This window comes from Euleptes europaea, chromosome 1 (genome assembly GCF_029931775.1).
Source record: "Euleptes europaea isolate rEulEur1 chromosome 1, rEulEur1.hap1, whole genome shotgun sequence".
Classification (NCBI taxonomy): domain Eukaryota; kingdom Metazoa; phylum Chordata; class Lepidosauria; order Squamata; family Sphaerodactylidae; genus Euleptes; species Euleptes europaea.
The window spans coordinates 77,787,060-77,813,587 of NC_079312.1; the positions used below are offsets into that span (position 1 = coordinate 77,787,060).

A 26,528-nucleotide genomic window follows, 5' to 3' on the forward strand; every position below is an offset into this window, starting at 1 on the left:
AAATCTCAGAGCGGCACCGTGAACCTTGCAGCTTGAGGATACCGCTGCTGGGCCTCCAGTTTCCCAAAGGCAGCAATATCACTACGTAGTGAGATCTGACCGAGCTTTCTGGTAACTGCAAAGAGCTCTCTAAACTTCTCTTTTAAGAAACCTGTGGCCGTCAACGTGGCATCTGTCCAGCAACGGCAGGGTAGAGCAACAAAACCTCTCTCTACAGTTCACAAAAGGACCCCACCTGGTGACTGATTTCTATCCATGTGTGAAAAAATAGGATTCCTTTGATTTAAAAAACAGTCCCTCTGCCTGACTGGCATTGGAAACACCCCAGGAGCTTATTTGTAGCAAAGCACTTCCCCCCCCCCTTCCCCAAATCTATACATACAAGTTTAGGTAACAGCGATTAAATGTAAAAACTTAATGTTGACCTCAGAAAGTCCTCTGAATTTAATTCTTAGGCTATGTTTCATGTTATGCCCTGTAGCTAGACACATGTGAATAGAAAAAACAGTACAGTTAGTTTTAAAGGCAAACAGCAGAGACCCAGCGTGCCACACCCCTAGTGCTGCCTGCATGTCCAGCCAGTCTCCCTTTGCACAAGTTCACTGATGCTTTGAGACGCCTGCTGTCAGAAATACTTTTTGAGCCAAGAAGATTTTTTTTCTATGAATAAACAAAACAAAAGCTGTTAGGCAAAAAATAAACAGTCTCCCGAAAGTTCCACAAGCACTCTGGTGTAGCAAATGCATTTGGAGAGGGCCTGCTGGGACCGGGCAACGTTTGAGATTCTGGATGTTGGTTTTCTGGTTGGTAACGGATTGGCAGGCCAACGATCCTGACAGACAAACACTGGTGTGGAACTATAGGTCCCATCTCCGCACGCATCTATTGTTCATTAAGGAGGGACATAAGGGGGTGGAGACCTGTACGGGGTCATGTTCTTCGGGCGGGAACCTTTGCCCTCCATGGGTGCTGTGAAGGGTGGGGGAGGCTGATAGGGAGGTGCATTGGGGTCTTCATCCCGCAGTGGTGTGTACTCCCCTATGGTGTCTTGGTTGAGCGGTGTGGTCTCTGGCATGTTCTGATTTGGGTACTCCGGGGGTGGGAGAGGGGCTTTCTCTTCCTGTAGAATCAATGGCATGCTGGACGAAGGAGGCGGCTTAGAGTCATCTAGTTCGTCTGCAAAGATTATGGGTACTCCCTTCTTGATAAAGGTAGCCTGGTCTTCTATGGTAAGTTTGCCTTTTCTCTTCTTGCGATAGCAAATCATGGCGATAATTCCAGCAATCAGCAGAATGGCTGCCACCACGACTGCAGGGATTACTGTGTGCAGGTACACATCGTCCTCACTTGTCTTTTCTGGATCTCGCCCTGGAAGCACATCTGTAGGCGGTGCAGTTGTAGGTGGTCCATCTTTAGTTACTGGAATAAATTGGATGTGTCTGCAGCTGCCAGCACCAACTACAGAAATGTTGATAGGCCTGAACTCTGGTTCTAAGGCATTAGAGAAAGCTTGGCTTGGAGTACCAGAATCATCAGAAATTTTTTTGCTCATGGCTCGAATTTTCTCTTTTGGGCACGGTTCAAAAGGCAGAGTGTTGTTCGTCCACTCAACTACAATAGAACCTCTGCTGATGTTGGCTATGGTAATAGTGCTACTGTTTCTGTCTCCAAGTGCAAATGCCAGCTTCTTTACCAACATAATTTTCTTATGAATGTCGTTGGTAACTGTATTATGGTCTCCATGGAATTTGGCCTTAAATTTAACTGGAGGCACCTCGTCTCGTTCAAGAGCATGGACAAATATTTCAAATGCATCCACAGCTGTAAGGCCACCTTTGTCAGTGGCATGCATGAAATATTCATGAATGCCTGCATGGGTGAGATTAGGCAGCCCATACATTAGCTGACTAGTGCTATTGAACTGCACCCAAGAATTTTCTTCCAGTGGCTGCTCACCCAGTAGTTTCATGGTCAGCTGCAGTTTATCAGTGGTGGTATCTTCCTTGTCATAGAAAGTATCTGAAGGTATTTTAAGCTCAAAGTAAGTGCCCACCCATGCATCTACTCTGTCAATGTGGTTTTTCAGCTCAGGTGGATCATTGGGCACACGGGGAGTTCCAATGGTAGTGGTGCGCACGCGAGATGGTGGTGAAGCTGTTTCCTGTTTAATGATGGGTGACCGAGTAGTCCCAGGTGTCTTTGAAGGTCGAGGAGTTTTGGGACCTTTTTTAGGGGGTTTTCGTGTTGTGGTATCAGTGGTTGATGGCGTGGCTGGTTTTGGAGTGGTTCTTGGCTTCTTTGTTGTGGGTGGGGTAACTATAGCAGTAGGTTCCACATACCCTGTCATTGTCGGCTGAATTGGGCCAGGGGGAGTAGTAGTTGTTTCTCCCACTCTGGTCGGCTGAATTGGTCCGAGAGTTGGTGTCTGAACAATAGCACCTCTTGTTCTAATAGTAACTGTGGGTTTTTTAGGCAATGGTACAGGTTCTCTCACTGGAGGAGCCGTCGTTTCAGTAGGAGGTGCAATGGCTGGAGAAGTGGGTGTTGGGACAATTCTAGTTGGGGGCTCTTGGAGGCCAGTTGTTGGTGGTCCAACAGCAGTCACAGGTGTAGGTGTAGCATTAATTTGCCGCCGAATTCTCTTTGGAAGATTAGGTTTCTTGTTAGCGATATGCCAGCCAACTACAGGGTAGCCAAGATGAGCAGACATTGTACCTTCTTTAGCTGGAGTTTCAACATTACTTATGTTGGGGACGCTATTTTGGCTCAAGGAACATCCCAATTTCCAGGACAGTAAAGCTCCATTTTCCACCACTTTCTTCGCATTCCCTGGTCCAGCCATAAATGCTGACATGTCAAAAAGTCTATTATTTACAACAGGAACCAATCTCATGTTATAAAGTTCCACTTCTGAGAAGCTTTTCATGCGGTTTAAAAGTTCGATCCTTTGCTTTGGTGTCATTTTTGTTAAGTCAGCATCCAAAATTACAGTCAAAATAGTGACTGGTTCCTCTGCACTACACACAAACGGTGCTGCTTCATTCACGTCTTGTGAGGTCACCCGCACCGACTGAGGTTCATTGTGATCTTCAGGATGGACCTCAATTGAAAAGACATTGGTGGTTTGGGGTATGTAGCTTCCATTAGATACTAGCTGCATTGCATTCACTGAAATATAATGAATGCCCTTATCTGTATCAAGTGGGAGACCTTCCAGGGTGCTACTGTCTGGTTCCCAATGCAGCCACGAAGGCAAAGATTCTTTTCCAGCTTCAGTGATCTATTAAAGAGGAAAAAAAACAGACATAATAAATCATGGCATCTTTAAGAAATCAGCAAGATAAGATACTTTTAAAGTTTATGCAGCAGCCATTTAAAACTCCTCCAGTGTGCAGATGTGGAATGCAAATCAAGAGATCATTTTGCAAGGACAAAAAGAATGAAGATGACTAAGTTCATTGGTTAAAACAGGCTTGTAAATACAATGGTTACTGTGGCAAGTAAAAATAATCTCCAGGTGATATTTAGTAAACAGAATGTGATGTTTTAGGTCACTGATGTACTACAAATGATATACATATAGGCATGTGTGTGTGCAGGCAGGTGAATGCCCTTCGTGTGGGACAGTAATTTTCACTGACTTATTTGCATGGCTAAGCTACATTAGTCAATATGATATGCTCCTGGAGGACCTGTTACTCTTTATTAAGGGATAGTTTTCCATGATCTTCAATGGAAGCAGAAAGCCTGATGCAGGAGTTATACCAAGTTAGAAAAATATGGGAAGTACTTGATCTTCTGTTGCATGAATGAAAACTTGTGGACAGGACACACAGCAGCAACATGAAAGGGATGGTAAACATGCTGACCAGATCCTCACCTATTGTAGGGCAGAAGGTAGCAAAGTTGGGAACTTTACGCCAAAATAAAAGGGTGGTTTGATAAAGTATATTGGCCAGTTATGAAGGACTTTAAAAAAAAATCCTTACACTATTTCAAATACATTAGGTGCTTAATGAATACCAACACCATAAATACCACAAATTTCAGTGAGAATTTCCCTGTTTTGTCACATCTGTAGACTATTAATCGTTTGGAGATTCTCTGCATACTTTAAATGTCAGTCACAAAAGGACACGTAACCGCCTAACTGACCTCTTTATCAAGCAAGGGCTAGCATGTTCAGTGCTTGCCTCTGTGGCTAATAAAACAGTAGAAGGAATTAGTGGCACTGTTCATGTCCAACTATTCCTAATTATGAAGCTGGTTTTCAAAGCACGTGCTCTGCTTTTCCTGTATGTTCCAAGGTAGCCATAACTATCAGAATGTGAATGGTCTTGTTTGCAGCATGCCTGGCTGTTTTCCTCAAGACAAGATGAGCGGAGAACACCAAGTTCTGTTGTGCACTATCTGCCTGAGCACCAAGGATTCAAAGGTGTAGGGAGACATTTAGGAGTGTGGGCACTATTTAACATAGCCAGTAAAAGTGCCGGCTGACCCAACTTTATTGCACCAAGGTCCAAAGTACTCAAACATCCCAAAAATTTTTAAAAATAAACTTAGGGATTATGTTTCTTTGTCAGGCTTATCCTTACCAGCTAAACATCCAAGCATGTTATAGTTTGCTCCATTTGTGGCCAAGGACAAGAACATCTGATTAGATGCTTTCCCACAAGTTAACTCTGCTTCAGGACAGATGGCAATGGTTAGAGTCCAGTGACTAATATGAATGTGTACTCAATAGGCTGTGGCCTAATTTAGGGAGTGGAAACTTAAAATAAGCAAAGATCACACATCTATACACTGAGGAAGACCAGATTAGAGGTAACTGCACTTGGTCCTCCTCCCCCAACCAGTTTTTTTTTCTTTTTCTTTCCTCACTTCCAAAACAGTATCCACAATAACACAGCTCTCATTTTATTGGGAGAAGTGCATGAAGTCTGATGATTATGTATTCCATAGCAGTGGGCAAAAGGCTTGGTAAAATACCTCCATCACATTCCACTACAAGTCTGTGGAACAAGCACACCCATCAAAAGGCCAGAAGGACCTCTGGAATGTTAAGTGGACCTAAGAGGAATTCTCTTCCAAGTATATTTCGATTCATACTGTTAAGTGGAGATTACCAGTTGATAACCTTATCACACCCCAGGTTGCCCCCTTTCAATGGGTAGTTAATATCACCAGAATGTTCTAACAGTAAGATACTTGCAGTTGTTTAATATGTAAAATTTGCTTGAATAGATCCTGAGAGGATGCTCCCTCCCCTCTCAAAATTCATGAGACGGATTGCTGGTACTCCCTTGGGTTTCAGAGCAAACAGGAATTGGCACAGGCACAGATCCCAGGGCTTTGCCCATGTGGTTTTTCTATGTATGTTGAAGACCGGAACACACTTTGGCAGGCTTTCAGACTGTCAGTTTTTCCTGTTCACAACTGTCTGCAGAGAAATAGTCCCCATTAAATGGAATAATTGGCAAACGTGCCGATATATATACTCTTCTGGCTGACATCTGAGTAACTCAGGTCTTCTCTCATGATACAATCAGGATTAAGAACATAATCAAAACCTTTCTGGATCAAACCAAGGCCCATCAAGTCCAGTAGTCTGTTCACATACCGTAGTAGCCAACCAGGTGTCTAAGAAGCCCACAAACAAGACGACTGCAGCAGCATCCTGCCTGTATTCCACAGCACCTAATATAATAGACATGCTAACACTGAAGAGAATAGGTATGCATCATGACTAGTATGCATTTTGACTAGTAGCCATGGATAGCCCTCTCTTCCATGAACATGTCCACTCCTCTCTTTAAAAGCCTTCAAAGCTGGCAGCCATCACCACATCCTGGGGCTATTAAATGTAACGGCTATTATGTAGCTGAATTGTTTACCTCTCACTCAATCCCTCCTCCTAATTACAAAAAAAGCCTCCACTGCTCCAAATAAAATAGTAAATCTTTATTTAAGAGGCCCAACTTTATTACTAAAAAGATAAGCCTCTTGCACAGTACAGTGAAACTTCTGGTATGTGCAAAATACATGCATTAATGTTGAATTGTCTGATTTAAAATTAATGCCTCTGAAAACAGAGCTTGATTTCTACTAGAAAATAGTACTACACGTGTTACTGCAGGTTCTTTAGAGTTGTCTGATTTAAATCATGCAGTACCCAAATTAGCTTTGCTGCTACTAGTTTGTGAAACAGACTGGAAAAAATGGAATCACCTCATCAGGTATATTGGCCATGCTGTAACTTCTCTGCAAGTGCTTTCAATAAGTGCAAGGGAAATTCAGGGAGAGGGGCCTGTTCTGAGACTCCATCAACTGAAGTCAACAAAAAGCAGAACAGCAAAGTAGCTGGGGAGGGGACAGCATCAGGAATACAACGGTACAGTTCACATAAGGCTGTGGGGCAGAATAAGGGAGTTGCATCACCACTTACAACAGCAGCCACAGCAAAGGCTGTATCATTCAGGTACCTCCTATTAAGGCTACATCAAATTTGAAGCCCCAAAGCAATTCAATTTGAGAAAGGTTTCCATGTCTGCCTGCAAAATATCAGCACCATCTCTGAACTCTGCCATTTCATGCAAGACAGAAATATCTCCTCAGACTGTTAAAGAAGAAAGCCCGCTTTTGTTCCAAAATCATTTTGATTCAATTACAAATCACGCAGCAAGAAGCTTCCACAGAGGACAGTGGTGTTCAGCCTCTCCTCCGCTAACAATGGGCTCTCCTTTGGTTACTTGTTCTACACTGACCCTTAAACTCCCTAAAGCAAGTAAAGATTTAAAAAAACACACACACAAATATATCAAACTTTAGCATGAAGAACTACACCAGAACAGATTGTCTTCTTGCATTTAAGATTCAAACCAGTTATGGCATGAGTTAGGACCAAAACGCAATGGATGTGACATATCATGTCTTCTGTCCAACTCATAACATGAAGACAGTCCTGACAAGTACGGCAACCTGCTGTGATGCTTGCTGGAGTCTGGCAAGAAAAACTATGGGCTCTACAGCATAATTAAACTGGAGAACACATCAGTCTTTTCAGGGTCTAGCTTGGGTCTATAGCCAGGCTGTTGGGCACATACATGGCTTTGAAGCATTTTTCTTGGAACAAAGCAGGAATGGGGGAAAAAAGGCAGCAGTAGGCCAGCCAATCTAATTGGGTGATCCTGCCCCATTTACTACATTTACAGTAAAGTTGTATTTCATAACACCTAGTGCAATTTGGAACGAACAAGTAAAATAGCTATATTACACTATCATTTACAGTATTTTTTATCCTAGCCTCCCCCCCTCACCGGACCACCTTGAAAAAGGAATCCCATGATGATTTACATCTTCTCAATGAGGCATCTAAAACCTTGTCAGAAATGTAATATTATGTGCATACACATTCTAAAGTGACCCTGTTTATTGTCAGGCACTGAACTCACTCTTATAAGAATATGTGAAGTGTTTTATACAAAGTCATTTGTCTATCTAGCTCAGTAGTGCATTCTGACCCACAGAGGCTCAAGCAAAGAAAGCTGCCACCTGAGTTTCTATTTAACTGGATATGCTAAAGATTAAACCTGGTATCCACTGCATGCAAACCAAAGGCCACTGAGCCACAAACATATTTTACAAGCTTACGTCTGCTAGTTTTGCAGGGCTTTTTTACATCCACACTGCCCTCAGAATATGATAACTAAAATATTGGAGAGTGCTGGGGTAGGAGAGAGATCTTTGCACCTGTAATTTTCTATAGGCAGAACAATTTCTTGACAGTGCTGTGTTAGAAGAAAAAACTGTAGTAGCTTCACGCTAACACTAAACAGCACTGGGAACTTCAGCTGACAATGCTCAGCTGAAATCTAGACAGTATTGAGACTCTGAATTCTGAAACCATTGTGATTTATGCACGCCATTGTACACCAATAAGAGAAGTTGTTTTTTTATATGCCGACTTTCTCTAGCACTTAAGGAGGAATCACTTAAGGCGCCCCCCCCCCCGGTGCGCAGGAGGCCCAGCAGGCCGTTCCTGGCCCAGGGGAAGGCGCGCTGGAGGCGGCAGCAAGTCCCCCCCCTCCCTCCACCTACCGTATTGACCCGCGTATAGGCCGAGTTGGGATTTTTCAGCCCTTTTTTTGGGCTGAAAAACTCGGCCTATACGCGAGTATATACGGTATGTGTTGTGTGAAGAAATATTTCCTTTTATCTGTTTTGAATCTTTCCCTCTCCAGCTTCAGCAGATGACCTCATGTTCTGGTATTATGAGGGAGAAAAGCTTCTCCCTGTCCACTCTCTCCATAACATGCATAATTTTATGGACTTCTATCACCTAACCACCTTCTTTCTAAGATAAACAGCCCTAAGCAGTTTAACCAGGGCAGTTGCTCTAGCCCCCTGATCATTTTGGTTGCTCATTTCTGCACCTTCTCAAACTCTGCAATATCCTTTTTTAGGTGTGGTGACCAGAACTGAACACAGTATTCGAAGTGTGGTCTCACCACAAATTTGTATAACGGCAGTATGATAGCAGTAGTTTTATTCTCTATACCTTGTCTAATTATGGCCAGCATGGAATTTGCCTTTTTCACAGCAGCTGCACACTGGGTTGACATCTTCATCGAGTTATCCACTATCACCCCAAGATCCCTTTCTTCGTCAGTTGCTGCCAGCACAGATCCTATCAGTGTATATGTGAAGTTGGGATTTTTTGCCCCAATACACATTTTGGCAGAATCTCCAATAATGCTGAATAAACTATTTATTGTCAAGCAAGTCAGCTCTTATGCTAAGACCAAAGACTCATGTAGTCTAGCACTGTCTCCCAAAGTGGCTAACCTAACCCTGGAAAGCAGGGTGGAACGCAGTGAGTTATTTGGTTTGTCCCCGATACAGATTATTTCTTTAGAAGAGATTTTTGCTACCAAGGCAGACAGAAAAATCTAACTCTTTTCAAAAAGCAATCTAGGCTAGTAACCATCATCACTTTTTGTAGCAGTGAATTCCATAAGTTCCTTATGTAGAGAATTAGAATTTCCCTGAATTTTTCCCAAAACCAATTCCCTTACATTTCAGTGCCATCTGGGAACCATTGGTCACTGTTGGCCTTTACATATCATCGGTTTTAAGCATGAGCCAAACCCAAAGATCAGAAATGTAAAAGGAAAAGATGTTCTATGGATTTCATCCTGCAAAATAAAGGCAAAAACCAAAATACTGAAGTAAATCGTTTTCTATATTCTTTGAAGATGCCAAAATCCATGATCCTGTGTACTCTAATAAATCTTTATTCTGGGACCACCCAAGAACTGAATACATAGTCTAACCTCTAGTTATCCATTGTATCCACTAGAGGGAGCAATGATGCTCACACTGGAATACTAATTATTCATTTATGTAACACCTACAACTAAGTACTTTACAATTGAAGGAAAGAGATATAAGGGGCTGCCTAAAGTCTTACAATCTTTAAAAGGCTAGTGTACCAAGTCTCAGGTGTTCAAAAATATAAGGGGCAGGTTTCATTTTTTTAAATCAACACACTCAACTTCATCTCGCCCTCTAAGAGAACGGAAGCCAGAACAAGCAGCACCCTCAGGAACTCTGCTGTACGTATTAGATTCTTAGCCAGACCCATTTTACAGATGCGGAACTGACCCATATTTGCTAACATACTTGCCTTTGAGTCTATTAGATACACTCTGTGATAGACAGTATTGTTCATAGATCAGTAAAGGTCTGAACAGATGTTCTAGCTAATACCATTCTGTCACTACCACTGTAACGCCTTCATTTCCAGATGTACCCATACTTATTATAAAGAAGCTATTCAGAGGACAAAGATTTCCTCTCTTGCACAACAAGAGGGCATGCCATTAATTTCACTGGGTGGTTACTGGGAAACACTGAATGTCCAATGAAATGCTCCTTTCATCAGCAAAAGCTGCCAGTCTGGAAAAAACAATTCATTTAGTCTATTCTAGCTGGATGATGTGTTATTGAAATGAGCCAGTTCCCTGTACCCTGCTTTCCATTTTGTTAGAAGCCCTGAACCGGACATCAAACTTTGAACGGTGACATTCGCTTATATATGACCTTTTCATCCACAAAAGGCCAGAAGGATAAAAATCTATCAGACAACATTTGTACCAGATACTAGGTACTCATTGATGATGATCGGGGCTCCCTACAAATCATCACTTGCTGCTATTTCTTATAGTCAGCAGATACCCTTATGCTTGAGTTGGCACCAGGGATCAGGCAGTGACCTTCATCCAGGCCATGAACGAGCACATGCTGTTACTCACTGGTTACCTCTCTCATCCTTAAAACTCCAAACGCTGAAGTAAGCCATTCAAAAACAGAACTGTCGAGACAAAGAATATTCAGCCCAAAAATTGATCTGTAGCCTGAGCCATATTTTCCATGTTTGGAGCCTGTTGCTGAAAGTTAAAAGGCCAAACGTCTTCGCTACGGAAGGCATGCGAGGCTTTGGGCAAATCTTCCAAGCTTTCCTTTCCAGAGGCCTCTGTGATCAGATCCCCAAGAGCCCACAGGTGCTACTGAAGCACTGCGGCATGTGACAGGCAGCATCAGGTTCCCACAGACCCAGGCACGCAAAACGCTAAATCCATTAGTTAACAGGCAGCCTGCCAATTGCTCCCATTGCATTAGCCTGAAGCTTTCACAGAAAAGTGCTCTTTGCACCAAGTTGACCCTAATCTTGAGTTCACGTTCAGTTAGAAATCCATGGGTTAATCTCCTTAATAGAAGCCCAGAAGAAAAATTCAGCGTAAATGACAACTCCTCTCCACATCTGAATGCTCGAGAAGAACGTCTCTCACAGCAGAACTACTGGCATTAATAGGGACAGACTGGAGTCCTGCACACGTGACTGCCCTAACAGCAGATAATGAGCCTGTTTGGTCTCTGAAAATGAAACTCTTCAGATCCTGTTTGTGGATGAAATCTCCTTAATATCCAATAAGAATAAACCTGTTAAATAAAAGCCTCGCCAGCAGATGGTGACAGTTATTGGCCTCATGAAAAGAAGTCTCCTGTTTGAGCCCGCAAAGCAGCTTTGCTCAGATTTATTGCCAACTGGTTTATCAGCCACAGAAATACCATTTAAATGGAGTCATCAGCTAAGTGGAACCTATTAAATGAATGGGATTTGGTTTTGCTCTGGGCAGTTTAATGCCATCTCTGTATCAGTTATGTTCATGGTCTTCAACCTGTATACTGAACACATGTTGAAAAATATTAATGGCTTAGGAATCTAACTCCCAATAGAAAAACTTCACACTTCCATTTTACTACAGGCCACAGAGCCTCCTAATGAACCTTTAAGGCTCACCTGTAGCTTTTGAGGTAGGTCCCAACTGGTCCATCACTCCATTCTCAAAGAAATACCCGCTGTCAAAGGCTGGTCTGTTTCTCAATGGAGAAGTCAGAAGAACAGGGTCTGTCTGATAATGTTCAACAGACATTATCGCCACCAACTTATCCACTAATAGCTTCCTTTGTTTACTGGGTATCAGTTCCTTACCTTGCCAAAGTAGGGAAAGGGCTGGAAGTTTATTAGAGGGATAGCTTGCTCGGCAGTAAGGCTGAATAATCACCTTGGGATTTTAATCAGCAGCATGACAAGGGAGGAAGGTAAAGTAATTATTTGCTAGATTATTGTTTCTCCTGTAAGTGTCGCAGCACCAGTTCTGGCAGAAAGGCTAATGCTGTCCTTAAAAGCGCATTCGGGGAGAGGAAGACATTTTTAATTTGGAGTGGCATCGGTGAGCCCAGCACTGGAATAATACAGGCTTCCAGACGCTCACCTGGCTGCCTGCAAGGCATGAAGTCTTCTGTAAACGGGAAAAAGTGGCTTATTTTCTGTTCTTTTTAGGCCACTATAAAATAACCAACAGAGCTATGTGTGCAAAAGAGTGTGTCAGCTGGTTGTAGCAAAATAAAACCTAAATCAAGTGCACCTTTAAGACTAGCCAAGTTTATTTCACAGAATCAACTTCTGAGAGTCAGACCTCACTTTTTCAGATGCATAATAATGAAATTAAAAATTCACACCAGCCTTTATAACCACAATTACAGAGGGAAAGTGGGGGCTGGGGAGAAGAGAGGCCGTGGCACAGAATGGCGTTCAGTAAATCGTTCCGAATGAGTCCACACTCAAATGGCCGAACAGATGTGGTTGTTACACTTAGGGGGTTACCGCACTTTGTATTCCCAGCGATGTATTAAGAGTTTGAAAATGTTATAAAAAACATCGCTTTAAAAGGGTTTTTGGATACCACGGCTTATAAATGGTTGGAAGACGTCTTCACAGCTAAAGGGGCCAAACAAAGTGCGAACAGTATTTTTTATGATGTTTTCAGACTCTTAATACATCGGTGGGAATACATAGAAAGTGCGAACAGTATTTTTTATAACGTTTTCAAACTCTTAATACATCGCTGGGAATACAAGTGCGGTAACCCCCTTAATGATGAGAGAGGTCAAGGGTTCCAGCCTCTTATGGGGGTCAGTTGCCAAGAGATAAAGCAGAAGTCTACCAATTAGTCCCTTCCATGAATTTATTTCGTTCATTTCTACCTTTGCTTTCTCCCCAATGGGGACCCAAAGCAGCTTATGCCATTCTCCTTTCACCCATTTTATCCTCAAGACCACACTGCTAGGTAGGCTAGAATAAGAGTGTGGGACTGGCCCAAGGTCACCCAACAAGCTTTCATGCCCTGTGCCTAGACCAACACTATACCACACAGTGTGAAGCCTAAGACAAGGAATCTATAACTATATAGCATAATAGTATGCTTGTAACGTAATCTCTAAATGGTGGGCTAGGCTGAATTGTTACCAAGTACAGTGAGTTAGGAAGTCCAAGTCAGATTAGGCTCGGATGTGTTGTGGTTTTTAAGCTTTTGATGAGTTCCAATTCAGCATTTTTGTATTGGATTCTTCCTTTTTTTTGTATTACAGCGATACTCAGATCTGCAGCAGTATGTACAGGAGGATGTTCCCCCACTGTTTTCTGAATGTTGTATTTTTTATGTTAGATTTGTGTCTATTTATTCTGCCATGTAGGGACCCTCCATCAACCTGAACATGGCCAAATCTACATAACAAGCACAGTTTCTGGACACCACTGAAAAATTATGCAAAGGGTGCACAAGAACCACCTTACACAGAAAACCCACTGACCGCTACATGCTTCTAGCCACTACCCAAAACATATAAAACAATCCATTTCACATTTGCTATGATCACTCAGACAGGGACTCTCACCTGGCGGATTTACAAGCATCCTCAGATTTACATTGGCCACCAAATGAAGTCAAGAAACAGATCAACAAAGCCAGACTGGTACCCAGAGACAGGCTACTATATGACAGACCCAAAGCAGACAACAGCAATCCCCTAGTTGTCATCTACAGCTCAAACCATTTCAACACTTCAGTAACTAGCTGCAGCCTCTCCTGAATAAGGATAATTCACTTTTACAGGTCTTTCCCCCCCATTTGGGTGGTGGTGGCGGGGGGCTCTCCTCAGTTACAAACAGCTTCCTAACCTAACATATTTTCAATACAGTATATCAAGAGGATTTTTAATAATTCATATGTATCATTTCAACAATCTCCTTCTATGTTCCCCATTTTTAAAGAATAATAGCAATGCTTTCCACTTATCTTGAAATTCTTTAATCGGTCTTTGATTCACACAGTCCGTTAATTTTGCAATTACTTTATATTCAGCTTGTTTGCTTTCCCAGTCCTCTCTCCATGGACAGTCTTCTGCTTTCCATTTTTCTGCAAATGTAACTTTGGCCACTGTTATCATATATCTGAACTATTCTTGATAATATAATTCAATATTAGGTACTGCTAGTCCTCCTCTCTTTTCCTCATCTTCTAAAACCTTAAATCTGATTCTTGGCTTTTTACCATTGCATATGAACTTATTTGTCTGTTTCTGCCATTCCTTCAAGGTTTTTTCTTGTATGAAAATTGGTAACATCTGAAATAAAAAAAATAGTTTTGGCAATACATTCATTTTTATTGTAGAAATTCTTCCTAGCCATGAGATTTTAAATTTAGACAATCCCTGCAGGTCCTCTTGAATCTTCACCCACATAATTTTGTAATTTTCCTTGAATAGTGTGTCGTTTTGTCTGGTCAGGTTTATTCCCAAATATTTAACCGGATTTGATGTTACTGCACATTTTGTAGTCTTTCTGATATCTTCCTCTTCCTGCTTCATTAAAGATTTCTAAATTATTTTTGTCTTTTTTCTACTGATTTTATAGCCTGAGAAAGATCAAAAAATTTCAATTTGTTCTATTATATATTGCATCAACAAGTGGGGGTTTGAGATTGTCAGTACCACATAATCAGCGTAACTGTTCATTTTTAACTCATCTCCATCCACTTTCAATCCTTTAATTCTAGGATTGATCTTAGTAGCCAGCACTTCTAACACAAGAATAAATAGAAGTGGTGATAATGGACATCGTTGACATGTTCCATTTTCAAGTTGAAATCTGTCAGTTTACAGTCCATCTATTAAAATCTTTGCATGCTGTTTTGTATAAATACTCTGTAACCAGTTCATGAATGTTGAGCCGCAATTTAAATTTCCAAGCATCTTCAATAAAAAGGAAGAATTCAACATGAAACAGCTGAATTAGCACTCATCAAAAGATAAATTCCACATCACAACTGGCCCTAAACAGATGTGGGTTTCCTAACTCACTATAGCTGTTAACAGTTCAGCACAACCCACTCTTCAGAGATGTTAATGGGTTCTTCTTCTGTCTGTTGAAATCATATTATCATGCTGTATCACACTGTATGACTCACACTAAAACTTTCCTGGGACTTGTTTTGCAGGCTTTTGCTTTATCTCTCTGCAACTTTACCTCTCAGCAACTGAACCCCACAAGAGGCTGAAACTTGTAACCTCTCGTCATTAAGCGTAACCCACCATGTCTGTTCCTGTGCTTTGAACATGGCCTCATTTGGAATTATCTGCTAACTCCTCCCCCCCCCCCACTTCTGCCCTGCTGAGATTTGGTTATAAAGATGGGTATGATTTTTTCATTTCATATTATGCATCTGAAGTAGTGAGGTCTGACTCATAAAAGCTTATGCTGAAATAAACTTAGTCTTAAAGGTCCCAATTAATTTGTTTTGCTTAGCTATATCTGAAGAGACAGGCTACAAGAAAATTGTCATGAGCTTGTAATTTCTACAGACTTGCTTACAAAGCTGAAACAAATCCATTTCTGATGATTAGATTTCTAACATACAATCTGAAAAACAAGCCAAGAGAAATCTGCAAGTAATATGGACTATCAAAAGTAATGTGAAAAGCTTAGCATGTCAGAACTTAAAAAAAAATTACCTTGTGAGTGTATGGATGAAACATGTTTATGACTGTGAAGATCTATAAAGACTAAAAACTCAACAGAAAGCTGCTTGGCAGGGTCTAAGATTGCTAGAATTACACAGCTCTTAAAATAGCTACTAGGACATATATTAGAAGATGAGGATGATCAATTAATTAGCCAAAGAAAGGGCAACATTGTTGCCCCTGGAGTCTTCAAAGTGAAAGACTGGTTTAAAAACATGTTTTTGTCAAGCAAAAATATTGTTGATTATGGAAGCTATTTATCCCAGTTACATAATAAGATTAAGTGGCCTGTACTAAAGAGCCCCATGGTGCAGAGTGGTAAGCTGCAGTACTGCAGTCCAAGCTCTGCTCACGACCTGAGTTCAATCCCGATGGAAGTCGGTTTCAGGTAGCCGGCTCAAGGTTGACTCAGCCTTCCATCCTTCCGAGGTCAGTGAAATGAGTACCCAGCTTGCTGGGGGTAAAGGGAAGATCACTGGGGAAGGCACTGGCAAACCACCCCGTAAACAAAGTCTGCCTAGTAAACGTCGGATGTAACGCCACCCCATGGGTCAGGAATGACCCGGTGCTTGCACAGGGGACCTGTACCTTTACACTATTAAGATTACAAAGTCATAACTAATCAGCTCACAACAATCCTCTGGATTTTAAGAGTTCTATGAATTCTTCATAAAGCAATCCGAACCACGTACTGATAGAAAGTTAGAGCAGGAACAATTTAGAGCAGGAACAATTTAAAAGAACAGTTTACTTTGAGAAAAAGGGGCTGCCTAGAAGACCAGGCTTGTGTCCAGAGCTACTTGGGATGCTTTCTTGATTTTACCATATCAACATTTAGCTCTGCAGAAACCTCTGAATACTCTGTGGTTGCCTGAGACAAACAGCTCTCATTTACCTGCAGGTTGTTCAATCTGAAGAGCAGAATCTCAGTGAGAAAACCTGAAGGATCTGCCGACGGACTTTTCTTTTTTACACAGCTTGGGAACCACTTAACAGCTCACAAACAGATTCTTGCACACCACTAGCAGCTATCAGTAGCTATCACTTTCTCTTGACCTTCATGCTGTAAGGCAACACCCATCGGGCTTTCTACGAATGTAGTATGCAAACAATGTGGCCAGCAAAGCAATAGTTTAAATACAGAAGCAGCTTATGCACTAAAACGGTTTATTGAAGCTTCATCAAGTTAAGAGTCCTATTTTAAAATACAAAAGAATTAAGTGCAAGCGAGGTCTTCCTTGTGGCCAGCCGATGTTAGAGGCATGGAAACCAAGGCCGTCTTCTAGCACACCCAGGTGCCTTTAAACAGGCACACCATCATAGGACAAGACTGCCATCTCTTCTCAATTACTTTGGTTTATCTGTTTTAGGCAAAAACGGTAGTCTTTACTAACCCTTGGTGTATTGCACGTTTCATAATCTCCACAATGCCAGTGGAATGAACCAGATGTGAGATACTAGAGTCACTCTTCAATGCTGACACAAATGGTGCTTCCATTAAAAAGAGGGGTAAGAGTAGAGCTGGCCCCATCAAGTGCTTCCAAATTTTTTATCTCTCTGGGAAAGTATTCTGTATCTCATTCTACATGTTTCCTGCTGCATCAACCTTTACTACAACAACTGGTGTGATTGCATACTTTGTCTTACTGTCCAGGGCAACTAAAAAATCCACCCAAGTGAGCTGGTTAATGGCAGAACATCTTCTGGATACTGCAACACTTTCCCTCAGATCAGAAATGGTTCAGGTTCGGGTCTGCTGCTGCTGCTTTTAGAGAGCTTGCCTATTTAAGGCCAGGGTTGTCAGCACCAATACCATCTTGGTATATCCTTGACTCTTACCTTCAAAGCCATTCGTGGCCTGCAACTTGAATATATGATTGGGTCTCCTATATATATTTAATATGGCTTTATGATTCTCTTACTGTTGGTCTGTAGTATGTTTGTGGGTTTACTGTTTGTAGCTTATGCATATAACTGGCCATAGTGAATCAACTTAAAGGTAAAGGTAGTCCCCTGTGCAAGCACCAGGTCATTACTAACCCATGGGATGACGTAGCATCTTGACTTTAACTACGCAGACTGTGTTTACGGGGTAGTTTGCCATTGCCTTCCCCAGTTGTCTACATCTTACCCCCAGCAAGCTAAGCTGGGTACTCATTTTACTAACCTCGGAAGGATCTAAGGCTGAGTCAACCTTGAGCCAGCTACCTGAACCCAACTTCCATTGGGATTGAACTCAAGTCGTGAGCAGAGCTTGGACTGAAGTACTGCATCTTACCACTCTGCACCACGGGGATTATTCCATGTAATACAAAGTATGCTATTGCAGCCACCCTTTTCCTGTTTGAAGGCATCTAGAAAGACACCAACATTGTTATGGCCCAGAAAAAAACACCTACAAAGTTGTGACAGAGCAAGCCCTTGTTGGCTCCTTTCTTCTAGCTTCCTTAGTCTACTACCAACTCCCCCCTACACCCCAATGTCAAATTTCAGATTCCGCTTAAAACATTGCAGGTATCAAAAGGGACTACCTTAAGACATACTGAAAAACAAGGTGTATGTTTCTTCCACCGTTATCTTAGAATGGGCAGCAAGACACGGAGAATGGGCAGCAAGAAAACATGGGCACAGCAAAAGCCAAAAAAGCAGCTTGAGACAACAGGGCCTAATATTCTCACCTGGATAACTTCTCCATTGGCAGCTATTAGGTCTGTTGGGATGGTGACTCGGAAGGAGCGACCAACTACGGCAGAGCTGTCTGGAATCCCCACCACTGCTGGCACGCTCTCTCTGAGGTCCGAAAGCACCGAATGCATGGAGGCCTCTAGCTGATTTTCCCAGTCCCGCACCACTTCTGAGGCCTCACTGGGCCAGTGGCACTTTACAAAGGTAGTCACCATCAGCACCAGTAAAGTCCTCCCCAGCACTGGGGGCAGCTGTACAAATCCAAGAGTCATTCTCTCCGCACGCACCATATACAACGCTCTAGCCAGAAAAGAGGATCCAGAAGTCAGCCAGCTATGAAGAGCCAGAGCAGGGCATTCACAGGTTCCTCACACCATATTCATTGCTGCCAGGCTTGAGATCTGCAAAGGAAAAAAGAAAGAGATATGAGGGTAAACTTCATTGTTTTCCTTTAAATAGTACTCAGGTTTGGCTAATACATGAAAGTGTTTGGCTGCTGAAGCCTACCTGCCTAAAACTGTGGGGCTCTTCATAAATGCCACAAAAAGGCCAGAGGCCATTCCCTTAGTCAATATAGCTCCCAGACACCTGTAGATGTTCAAGAGCAAATCTCTACCATCAAAATGGAATCCCTTTTTGCAAAACATCCCACCTATATCCTCCTCCCTTTCCCTCCAAGTAATATAATTGCTTGGACCCCCTAGCCTCTTGCCCTGGGCTATCCACATGTGCAACCTTCTTGCCTCCTTCTGTCACTGCATCTTAACGTGCTCCCCCAAATGCTGTTCCAGGCAGGGGCCCGTCCCCTGGAGCAGCATTTCAGGGTGCATTTTGGGTTGCACCCAGAGCAGGTAGAAGGGACAGCCATGTTCCACAAGTGGAAATTGTTTCATCTGCAGAAACGCTCCAGTGGATCCAAGCCAATGTTCTTCGGTTAAAAAAGAAGAAGAGAGGGAAGTTTAGTGTTGCAGCAAGTCAGATTTACAATTCCAGACACAGAGGAAGAAAATGTGTATAGAACCACAAATAGTAAGTACAGCTCTTTTCCAAGCTCTGCCTTTGTTAACATAATAAAGTAAGGCATACTCTAATGCCCAGATGCAAAGCACCAACCATTAAGCATTTCACCAAGACTTTCAGAATTCCTGCTGTTTTCAAAAATTTAAACCTGCTTAGTTTTTAAGACAGTTTCGCACACACATTTGTGTGTGTGTGTGTGTGTGTGTGTGTGTGTGAAGCAAGCTTGCCTTTCACCAACTGAATTAATCTCAACAGAACTGCTCAGACCACAGGTAAGTCATAAACTAGCCTAACATGCGCTCTGATTAACCCTGAGACTCAGGCATACCTAAATGCTGCCCGCCAAAGCTCATGTTCAGTGGCAGTCAATACTTCTCACAAGAACTCCTAATGAAGCACACTTCCTTAGCCAGCCAAAGTAAATGGTTGAAGTACCTTTCTGTTTGCAATTTATACCCATTATGCAAGTCCTAACCTCTGCTGCCAACAGGAACAGCTCCCTGCCCTCTAAGTGAAAGCCATTCAAATACTTAAAGAGAGCAACCATGTCCCCCTTCAACCTCCCCTTCTCTGGAATGAACATTCCCAAGTCCCTTAGCCTTTCCTCGTAGGGCTTGGTCCCCGGGACCCTGATCATTCTCGTCGCTCTCCTCTGCCCCACCCGCTCCATTCTGTCCACATCCTTTTTAAAGTGAGGCCTCCAGAACTGCACACAATACTCCAGGTGCAGCCTGACCAATGCAGTGTACAGTGGGACTATGACATCTTGCAATTTGGATGTGATGCCTCTGATGATACACTCCAAGACCCTCTTTTCTGGCTAATGCTGCAATAATAAATCTCTCTCAACCCCAAGACCATAGCAGGTTCAGACTAAAATACAGAGGGACTGGAGAGCATAGAGGAGAATCACAGAGAAACTGGAGTAGGCAAGACTGTCAAATGATTTCTGAGGCTGTAGCTTCTAACATCAGTACAAAATACTGCTAACCTTTGCTCTGTGTAGAAACGTCCATCACCGCTATATGACAAATCCATAATATGTTGGCACTGGCTGATTCGCAGCAAGATTTTTGGCACTATCACCTCCTTCCTCCAATCCATCAAAGGGCTTACAACTACATCACAAGTACAGAGAGGTACACATATTTTTCCCACCAGCATATTTAGCTCCCAGACACAGGCAAAACTACTTAGCAGAATCTAAGTTCAGATAATGGCTTGGATCCACTGGAGGGTTTCCATGACAGGTGGATTTCTGCCCAGAGTGTGACTTTCCTCCCTTCTGCTGCAGCCCCAAATGCTCCCTGAAATGCTGCTCCTGGGACATCCAGGAACAGCATGGGAGGGTAATTTTGGGTTGCAGCAGGATGAGAGACAAGAAAGTCATGGTCCAGCAATAGAAATCCTTCTGACTAGGTTAACACTCTGGTGGAGCCAAGTGACAGTCTGAAGGCAATGTTGAAGGCAAGCGTGCCAGACCCTCAAAGCCTGAGTCAGGGGTTTTTGTCTTGTGCCACCCTGGTCATCTTTAAGGCACTGGGTGAAGTCTGTCTTGTTTCCTTGAGTTTTTGACAATGAATTTTTAAATAGAAAGCTTCCTGCCACAGTAAATTTTATTACTAGCTGCTGTTTCCACTGCTGTTATAGCTGCTTTCAATATGGAATTTATATTTTTTGTTTTATGTATTAGAAGCCATCTTTACAGTTCAGTTGAGGCAGAAAGGTGACAAATTGTATAAATATAATATAAACCACTCTCTTTACTCTTTCTCAGAAGAATGAGTGTGAAATAAAATTATTCTTACTGATCCAAATTCCCTTTGACTCTGGGACCATGTTTAAATGGCCAGTGTAATGGCAAATGATTAATCTTTCCTTGCTTATTGTACCAAGTAGCAGCAATACCTTTGAAGATATCCTTGACATCTAAGCACAGCTGAACACCACTCCTTTAACTGTTTTTACCCAGGAGAGGGGGAAAACTGCGCTTGTGAGTCTAACAAGAAAGCAGGTTGGATGCAAACGTTTTCAGTTCAGAAATACTCGGAAATCTTAGCTTGGAGCCCAAAGGGTATGGAGATGCTTGTAGGAGGTACTTTTTACCTTAGTGTATAAACCTATCTATAGCATTTTAACGTATGGAGCTCTTCAGGCGATCAAAAGAAATTGTCTGAAACTCTTGATGAGGTGGCAATATTTGTTGCCAGTAGTAGAATGTATGTTAGGAGTATAAACAGTTTATGAGTATAAACACATCTTCAAAGTTCAGTCAAGGATGCAACAGTAGTGGAGGAACGTTTTGAATGCAACACCTTCTACCAGTCTGCAAAATACATTCCAGGATTCTATTCTTGGTCCAAAAAGAACCATATATTTGAAGCACAGGCTTGGTGGCAGGAAGACCAGACTGCTCACAAGTATAGAAGTAGCTCAGTTCAAGAATTCTGGGACTTCCAAGCAACATTAATACATTAAAATTGCCTAGGCTTTCCAAAGAAAGCCTTGGGTGTTCTTCCCTCATATGCCACGTGCCACTGTGCTAAACCACTGATAAGCACAGGCTACACCAGCCAACACGAGCTTGTTGTTTACACAAGTATTCTACAAATCCAGAACTTGATCTTTCTCAGTATAATTTAGGAATAAAACTGTGTCTTGAGTTCACTTGCTTTATATATCCCTCCAGTACAGGATCTGAGTTGCTTCAGTTATACTCTATAGCGATTTAAAAAAGAGAAAACTAACATCAAGTTAGCAGATATGTGCAGTAACAAGGTGCCTTTTCCCACAATCACTTTCCCTTATCAAATCTTACTGTATTCAATTCACACATACAGTTTCTAGTATATCTATTACCAGCAATAGGGAAATATGACCCTTGGGAGAAATCTGGAAAGAAAAATAGGCATGACTGCTGAAAACCATGTGCCCCAGAAAGGGAAAAACAAGTTATTTCAGTTCTTGCTATTTATTGTGAACATCAACTGCCTACCTTAAATCACCATACATTCCCATTTCCCAGCGTTCTGCACAAAATGGTCCAGCAGCAAGACCAACTTAAACTGATGGATGAGACTGCACCAGGGATTTTGGCTCAGATGTTTATTGGGTGGATGACACGTTCCGAGCTGCCTCCTACACTTTAGCCACTCATTTCTTCATTACACTGAAATGGCACAAATAATTTTTGTAATACTACCATGTACAATGTAATAAATGGAACATTAGGCTGCACACGCCAATTAGTGTGAAACGTGAGTCATTAGGAAATCTCCACTAGAAGGCCCTGATCACCAACATCCATCAGTTCACAGGTCTAGAGAAACTATATCAACGCCTTGCATTTAGTACCTTTTGTAATACTATCAGCTTTTAAGGAGGTTATTCCAGTCTTGTCTCAAGACACTATAATCTTCATTCAATTGCCACACACAATATGGAAATTCAAGGCTATTTCTGTCACTCACTCCAAAGTCCTAAACATAAGAGCTCAGGCAGAAGTGCATTGCAAATTTTGATGGGTCTTAAAGAAATTCCATATGATCTGCAACACTGCATGCATAGTAAAAGGGTTGTGAAAGATCTACCACATTACTTGCTTCTGTGCCCAATATATAAAGAATTAAGCTCTAAATATCTGTAAAGGTCTCTCTTTGGAAGGATGTACTGGTTATATGGGCGGTGGGGGGATCAAATTTGTGCCAGTCAGAGAGCAATGTTCTGGGAAAAGTCTGTGGGTTTCACTTCTGCTGCTGCAAAGATGTGATAAAAATTATCTACAAGTGATTTGTTTTTAGGATAACAAATCTGATTGTACTCTTTATACTTTCTAGAACTATGGTTTTGTTACAACTTACCCAAGGTCATTCATGCATTAAGTAAGGCAACAGAAACTGGGGATATTACATTCCTGAAAACAGGCAAAAATAAAAGAACTAGGATAAAACCTGTTCAGGAGGCTACAGGTGAACTAGGTGAGAGGGTCTTTCATAGAGCGCAGGATCACAACCCCCCTCCCCAAGAAGGGCCTATGTACGTGTACTGGGATGAGAATACTCATTAAACCACCATTTCTCAAATTGGGGTTAAATGCAATTTTGCACTTAGAATGTCATGACTGAAGGTTCCCCAAAGTTTTGTTCATAATCCCAATGGAGCTGGTGAAGGAAGGGATGACAGAACTGTGATACAGGTCTAATTACCAGAAGCAGCAGTACAGCTTGGAAAAGCGCATGTTGACTAGAAGCAGAACATATGCATTTATAAGCTAAATAAAGACACAGGGACAGTATTGTAAATGAGCAAGTATACCCACTAGTGTTTACAGGATAGGGCTGCAGAAATTTAAAGGCGGGTTAATATGATGATTAAAAAACTGAGCTAGCTAAGCATGGGCATTTAAAGGAGGCTATTTTTGAACTCTGTTGGCAGATATTTTCTTGAAGAATCAGGTGTTAATCTCTGTAACTATATTTGTTCCCAGAAAATGCAAGAATTTAATATAAACATTAAAGCAATACATTTTTGCACACAAGGGACCTCAATAGAAGATGCCACTATTCCATCATAAGTGGAAAAGGCACAGTACTGTATAGATTCATGACTGGGGTCATAGGCCCTCATGCCTGATACAATGAACTGCCAATAGTACTGCCATCCATCTATTCCATTAGCAGCTCTTCTACTAGCCTCTAACATACTATCTTCAGCACCCCTTTTAAAAATTTCTGGACATGTCTTAAGCAAGACTTGCTCTGTAGTTTGAGCATATTCCATATGCTTTGAGCAGGTGATACACCTTTTCCAATTTTCTCAGAAGCAGCCTGCAGCATTTTGACAGAATCATTAATATTCTCCAAATGCACATGTGTAACACTGTTTAGTGGAACTCTTTCTCCTCGGCCTTAATGTAACAGGGAAGAGAGATAAAAACAAACTTTTAAAGTAGATCTTTAATTCTATAAAAGTAAATGTCCCCTGCGCAGGCACCGGGTCATTCTACACATCATTAAAATCTTGATTTGTGATTAATTTGGAATGCACCAAATTAAAGCATATTTTTCTTTGTAAAAGGGAAAAGTTGAGGAAAATATCTGACTTCCAAGGTCCAGCATTATACGTACAATACACTAGGCCATAGACTATATTTTACTGCAGCACGTTATAAATATTTATGGCTGTAAACCAGGACATTTACTTTCCATCTCCTGAAACACCCCTGCTTTTGCCAGTAATTACCAGCCTTGCTTCTGGAAAGTTCTGAGCACTTAAATGTACCAGTCTGTAAGCTGAATTTATACTGCATTGTGGTGACCATCTTCAAAGAACAGGTTTTAGTTTGCGTTCAAGGAGCTAAAGAAATCTGTTCACTTTGTAAGTGCCCTCTTGTCTCTAAGCAATTATAAATATGCAGTGCAAAAGGCTAGTTGGCTGGAAATTTTACGTTCCCAAATAAGACTTTATTTAGTTGCAAGCCAATAGTACTACATCTAGGAGTAAATAGCTAGGCACAGTGTCAATTACAAAAGCAATAAAACCAAGCCATCTACAGATAAGGTAAGGGTCTCCACATTATCATGGGAGGGGACTCACAAGGAAAACAAAATTATGACTTCCTAAAAGAAACAAAAGAAAAGCAGCTGGGAAACAAGTAAATATCTTCCAGGAGCAAAGAATATTTTATTTATTTAGTAGATGAGGGGTAGAGATGTGAAGGCCTGAGAGAGGGACTTTCCCCTGAGGAATGTCTCTCAATTTTTCTCACAGTATACTGGGAAATTTAAAGGTACACTAAAAATTCCTATGATTTTTTTTATCATTGAAATTCGTAAAATGCTTTGGAAGAAAAGGTTTTGCTCATTCAAAACATATAGCATGACTGTCTGAGGACTCTTTCAGTTTAGAACACTGAAAAAGTGTGCAATATTTTGTTTCTTTTGGAACGAGTGAAATGTATTAACACAGCATATAATGCTGCTGTGTGCCGCTCTCTTACTCTGGTGATTAGTATATTTTCAGTTTTGCTTATAGAAAACTAAGGCATTTGTTTGTTTGCCTTTGTCACAGCTGACTTATGGCAGCCTCTGGTGGGGTTTTCAAGGCAAGAGGCGTTCAGAGGTGGTCTGCCATTGCCTGCCCTCTGTGTCACAGCCCTGGACTTCCTTGGAGGTCTCCCTTCCAAACACTTGCCAGGGCTGACCCTGCTTAGCTTCTGAGATTGAGTTCAGGCTAGCTTGGGCTTATCCAGGTCAGGGCAAGGCATTTATATATATATATCCAAAAATATGCCAATTCTATATGCTTACTAAGTTATAAATAATGCATCTTATGTTAAAGCAGCACAGTAGGGGTAGGTTTGATAGGAAAGTATTGCATTGCCCCATAGATTTCATCTCCCCACACACACACACACACACAATGGGGAAACCTGTGCCCCTCCTCCCCCATGGCTTTTATATCTCTCAGGGGCATTGCTTTTTGATCTGATCCCAGGAGGTTCTCAATACAATTTAAAAAGAATTAAACCCGAAACAATAATAATATATAACAGGGCACAGCCACTCCCCCACAGCCCATTACTGCCAACATAATGTACCACCACAGTAAGCCTCTCAAGTTAAACCACTGGGCTTCTGGGACAGGTCTTCAATCCATTCCAGAAGGCCCTCAGAGATGCCGCCGCCCTCAGCTTCTGGCAGAAGACATTCCATAAGTGGGGAACAGTAACAGAAAATAAATGCACCCATCTTCATTATTTCACTCCCTAAATACCACTGCATCGGTGTATACACAGACTTCAAATCCCTTGCCTTGAGGCCAAGAGGTCCACACGTAAAGGCCATGCACATGTAGCCCCCTCCATCCTTCGAGAGGAGTTTCTTTGCCATTGTTCACTTTAAGCATTGGTAGAAACAGATCTCTGCTAAATAGGCTCAAAAACTTTGATGCTTTGGATGTACTACTACTAGATCAGCAACGTTCCCGTACGATCACAAGCAGCTGAATGGAAGCTTTTATGGAAACTTTACAAGTGAACAGAACACAGTGAGTATACCTGTGGCCAGGGCATAACCAACCCAATCACTTTGATGCTCCACAAATATTTGAAAAATGAAAACACTACACATTGTACAAAGCTACTACTTTTCTATCCCATGTTTATGAAATATTCTGCTTTACCTGGCTAAAAAGCAATTTTCTTTGTGATTCATTTTTCAAAATGCTTCGCAGTTGAATAGGAACAATATGGTGGGTAGGGGGTGTTTTGTTGCTGGTCAGAACAGCACGAGAACACAGTATGCTGCTCATAAGAGCTAATGCTAACAAGGACTGAAAACCTCTATTTTAAAGATAAAACTGGGAACAATGAAATCTAATGACAGAACTGGCACAAAGAC

At 41.8% G+C, this 26,528-nt stretch overlaps 1 protein-coding gene across 1 annotated transcript in view; it reads right to left on the reverse strand.

Moving 5' to 3' along the window:
* Positions 1–267: 267 nt before the first annotated feature.
* The window catches only part of DAG1 (dystroglycan 1), a 71,916-nt gene continuing 45,655 nt past the window's right edge, over positions 268–26,528 (reverse strand). Inside the window, exons 2-3 of the mRNA XM_056867057.1 lie at positions 18,102–18,509; positions 268–3,280 (exon numbers count right to left, since the gene is read on the reverse strand). Of these exons, the coding sequence (XP_056723035.1) occupies positions 893–3,280; positions 18,102–18,398 (2,685 nt within the window). The 5' untranslated portion in view covers positions 18,399–18,509 and the 3' untranslated portion in view covers positions 268–892. The remainder of the gene's footprint in view (positions 3,281–18,101; positions 18,510–26,528) is intronic.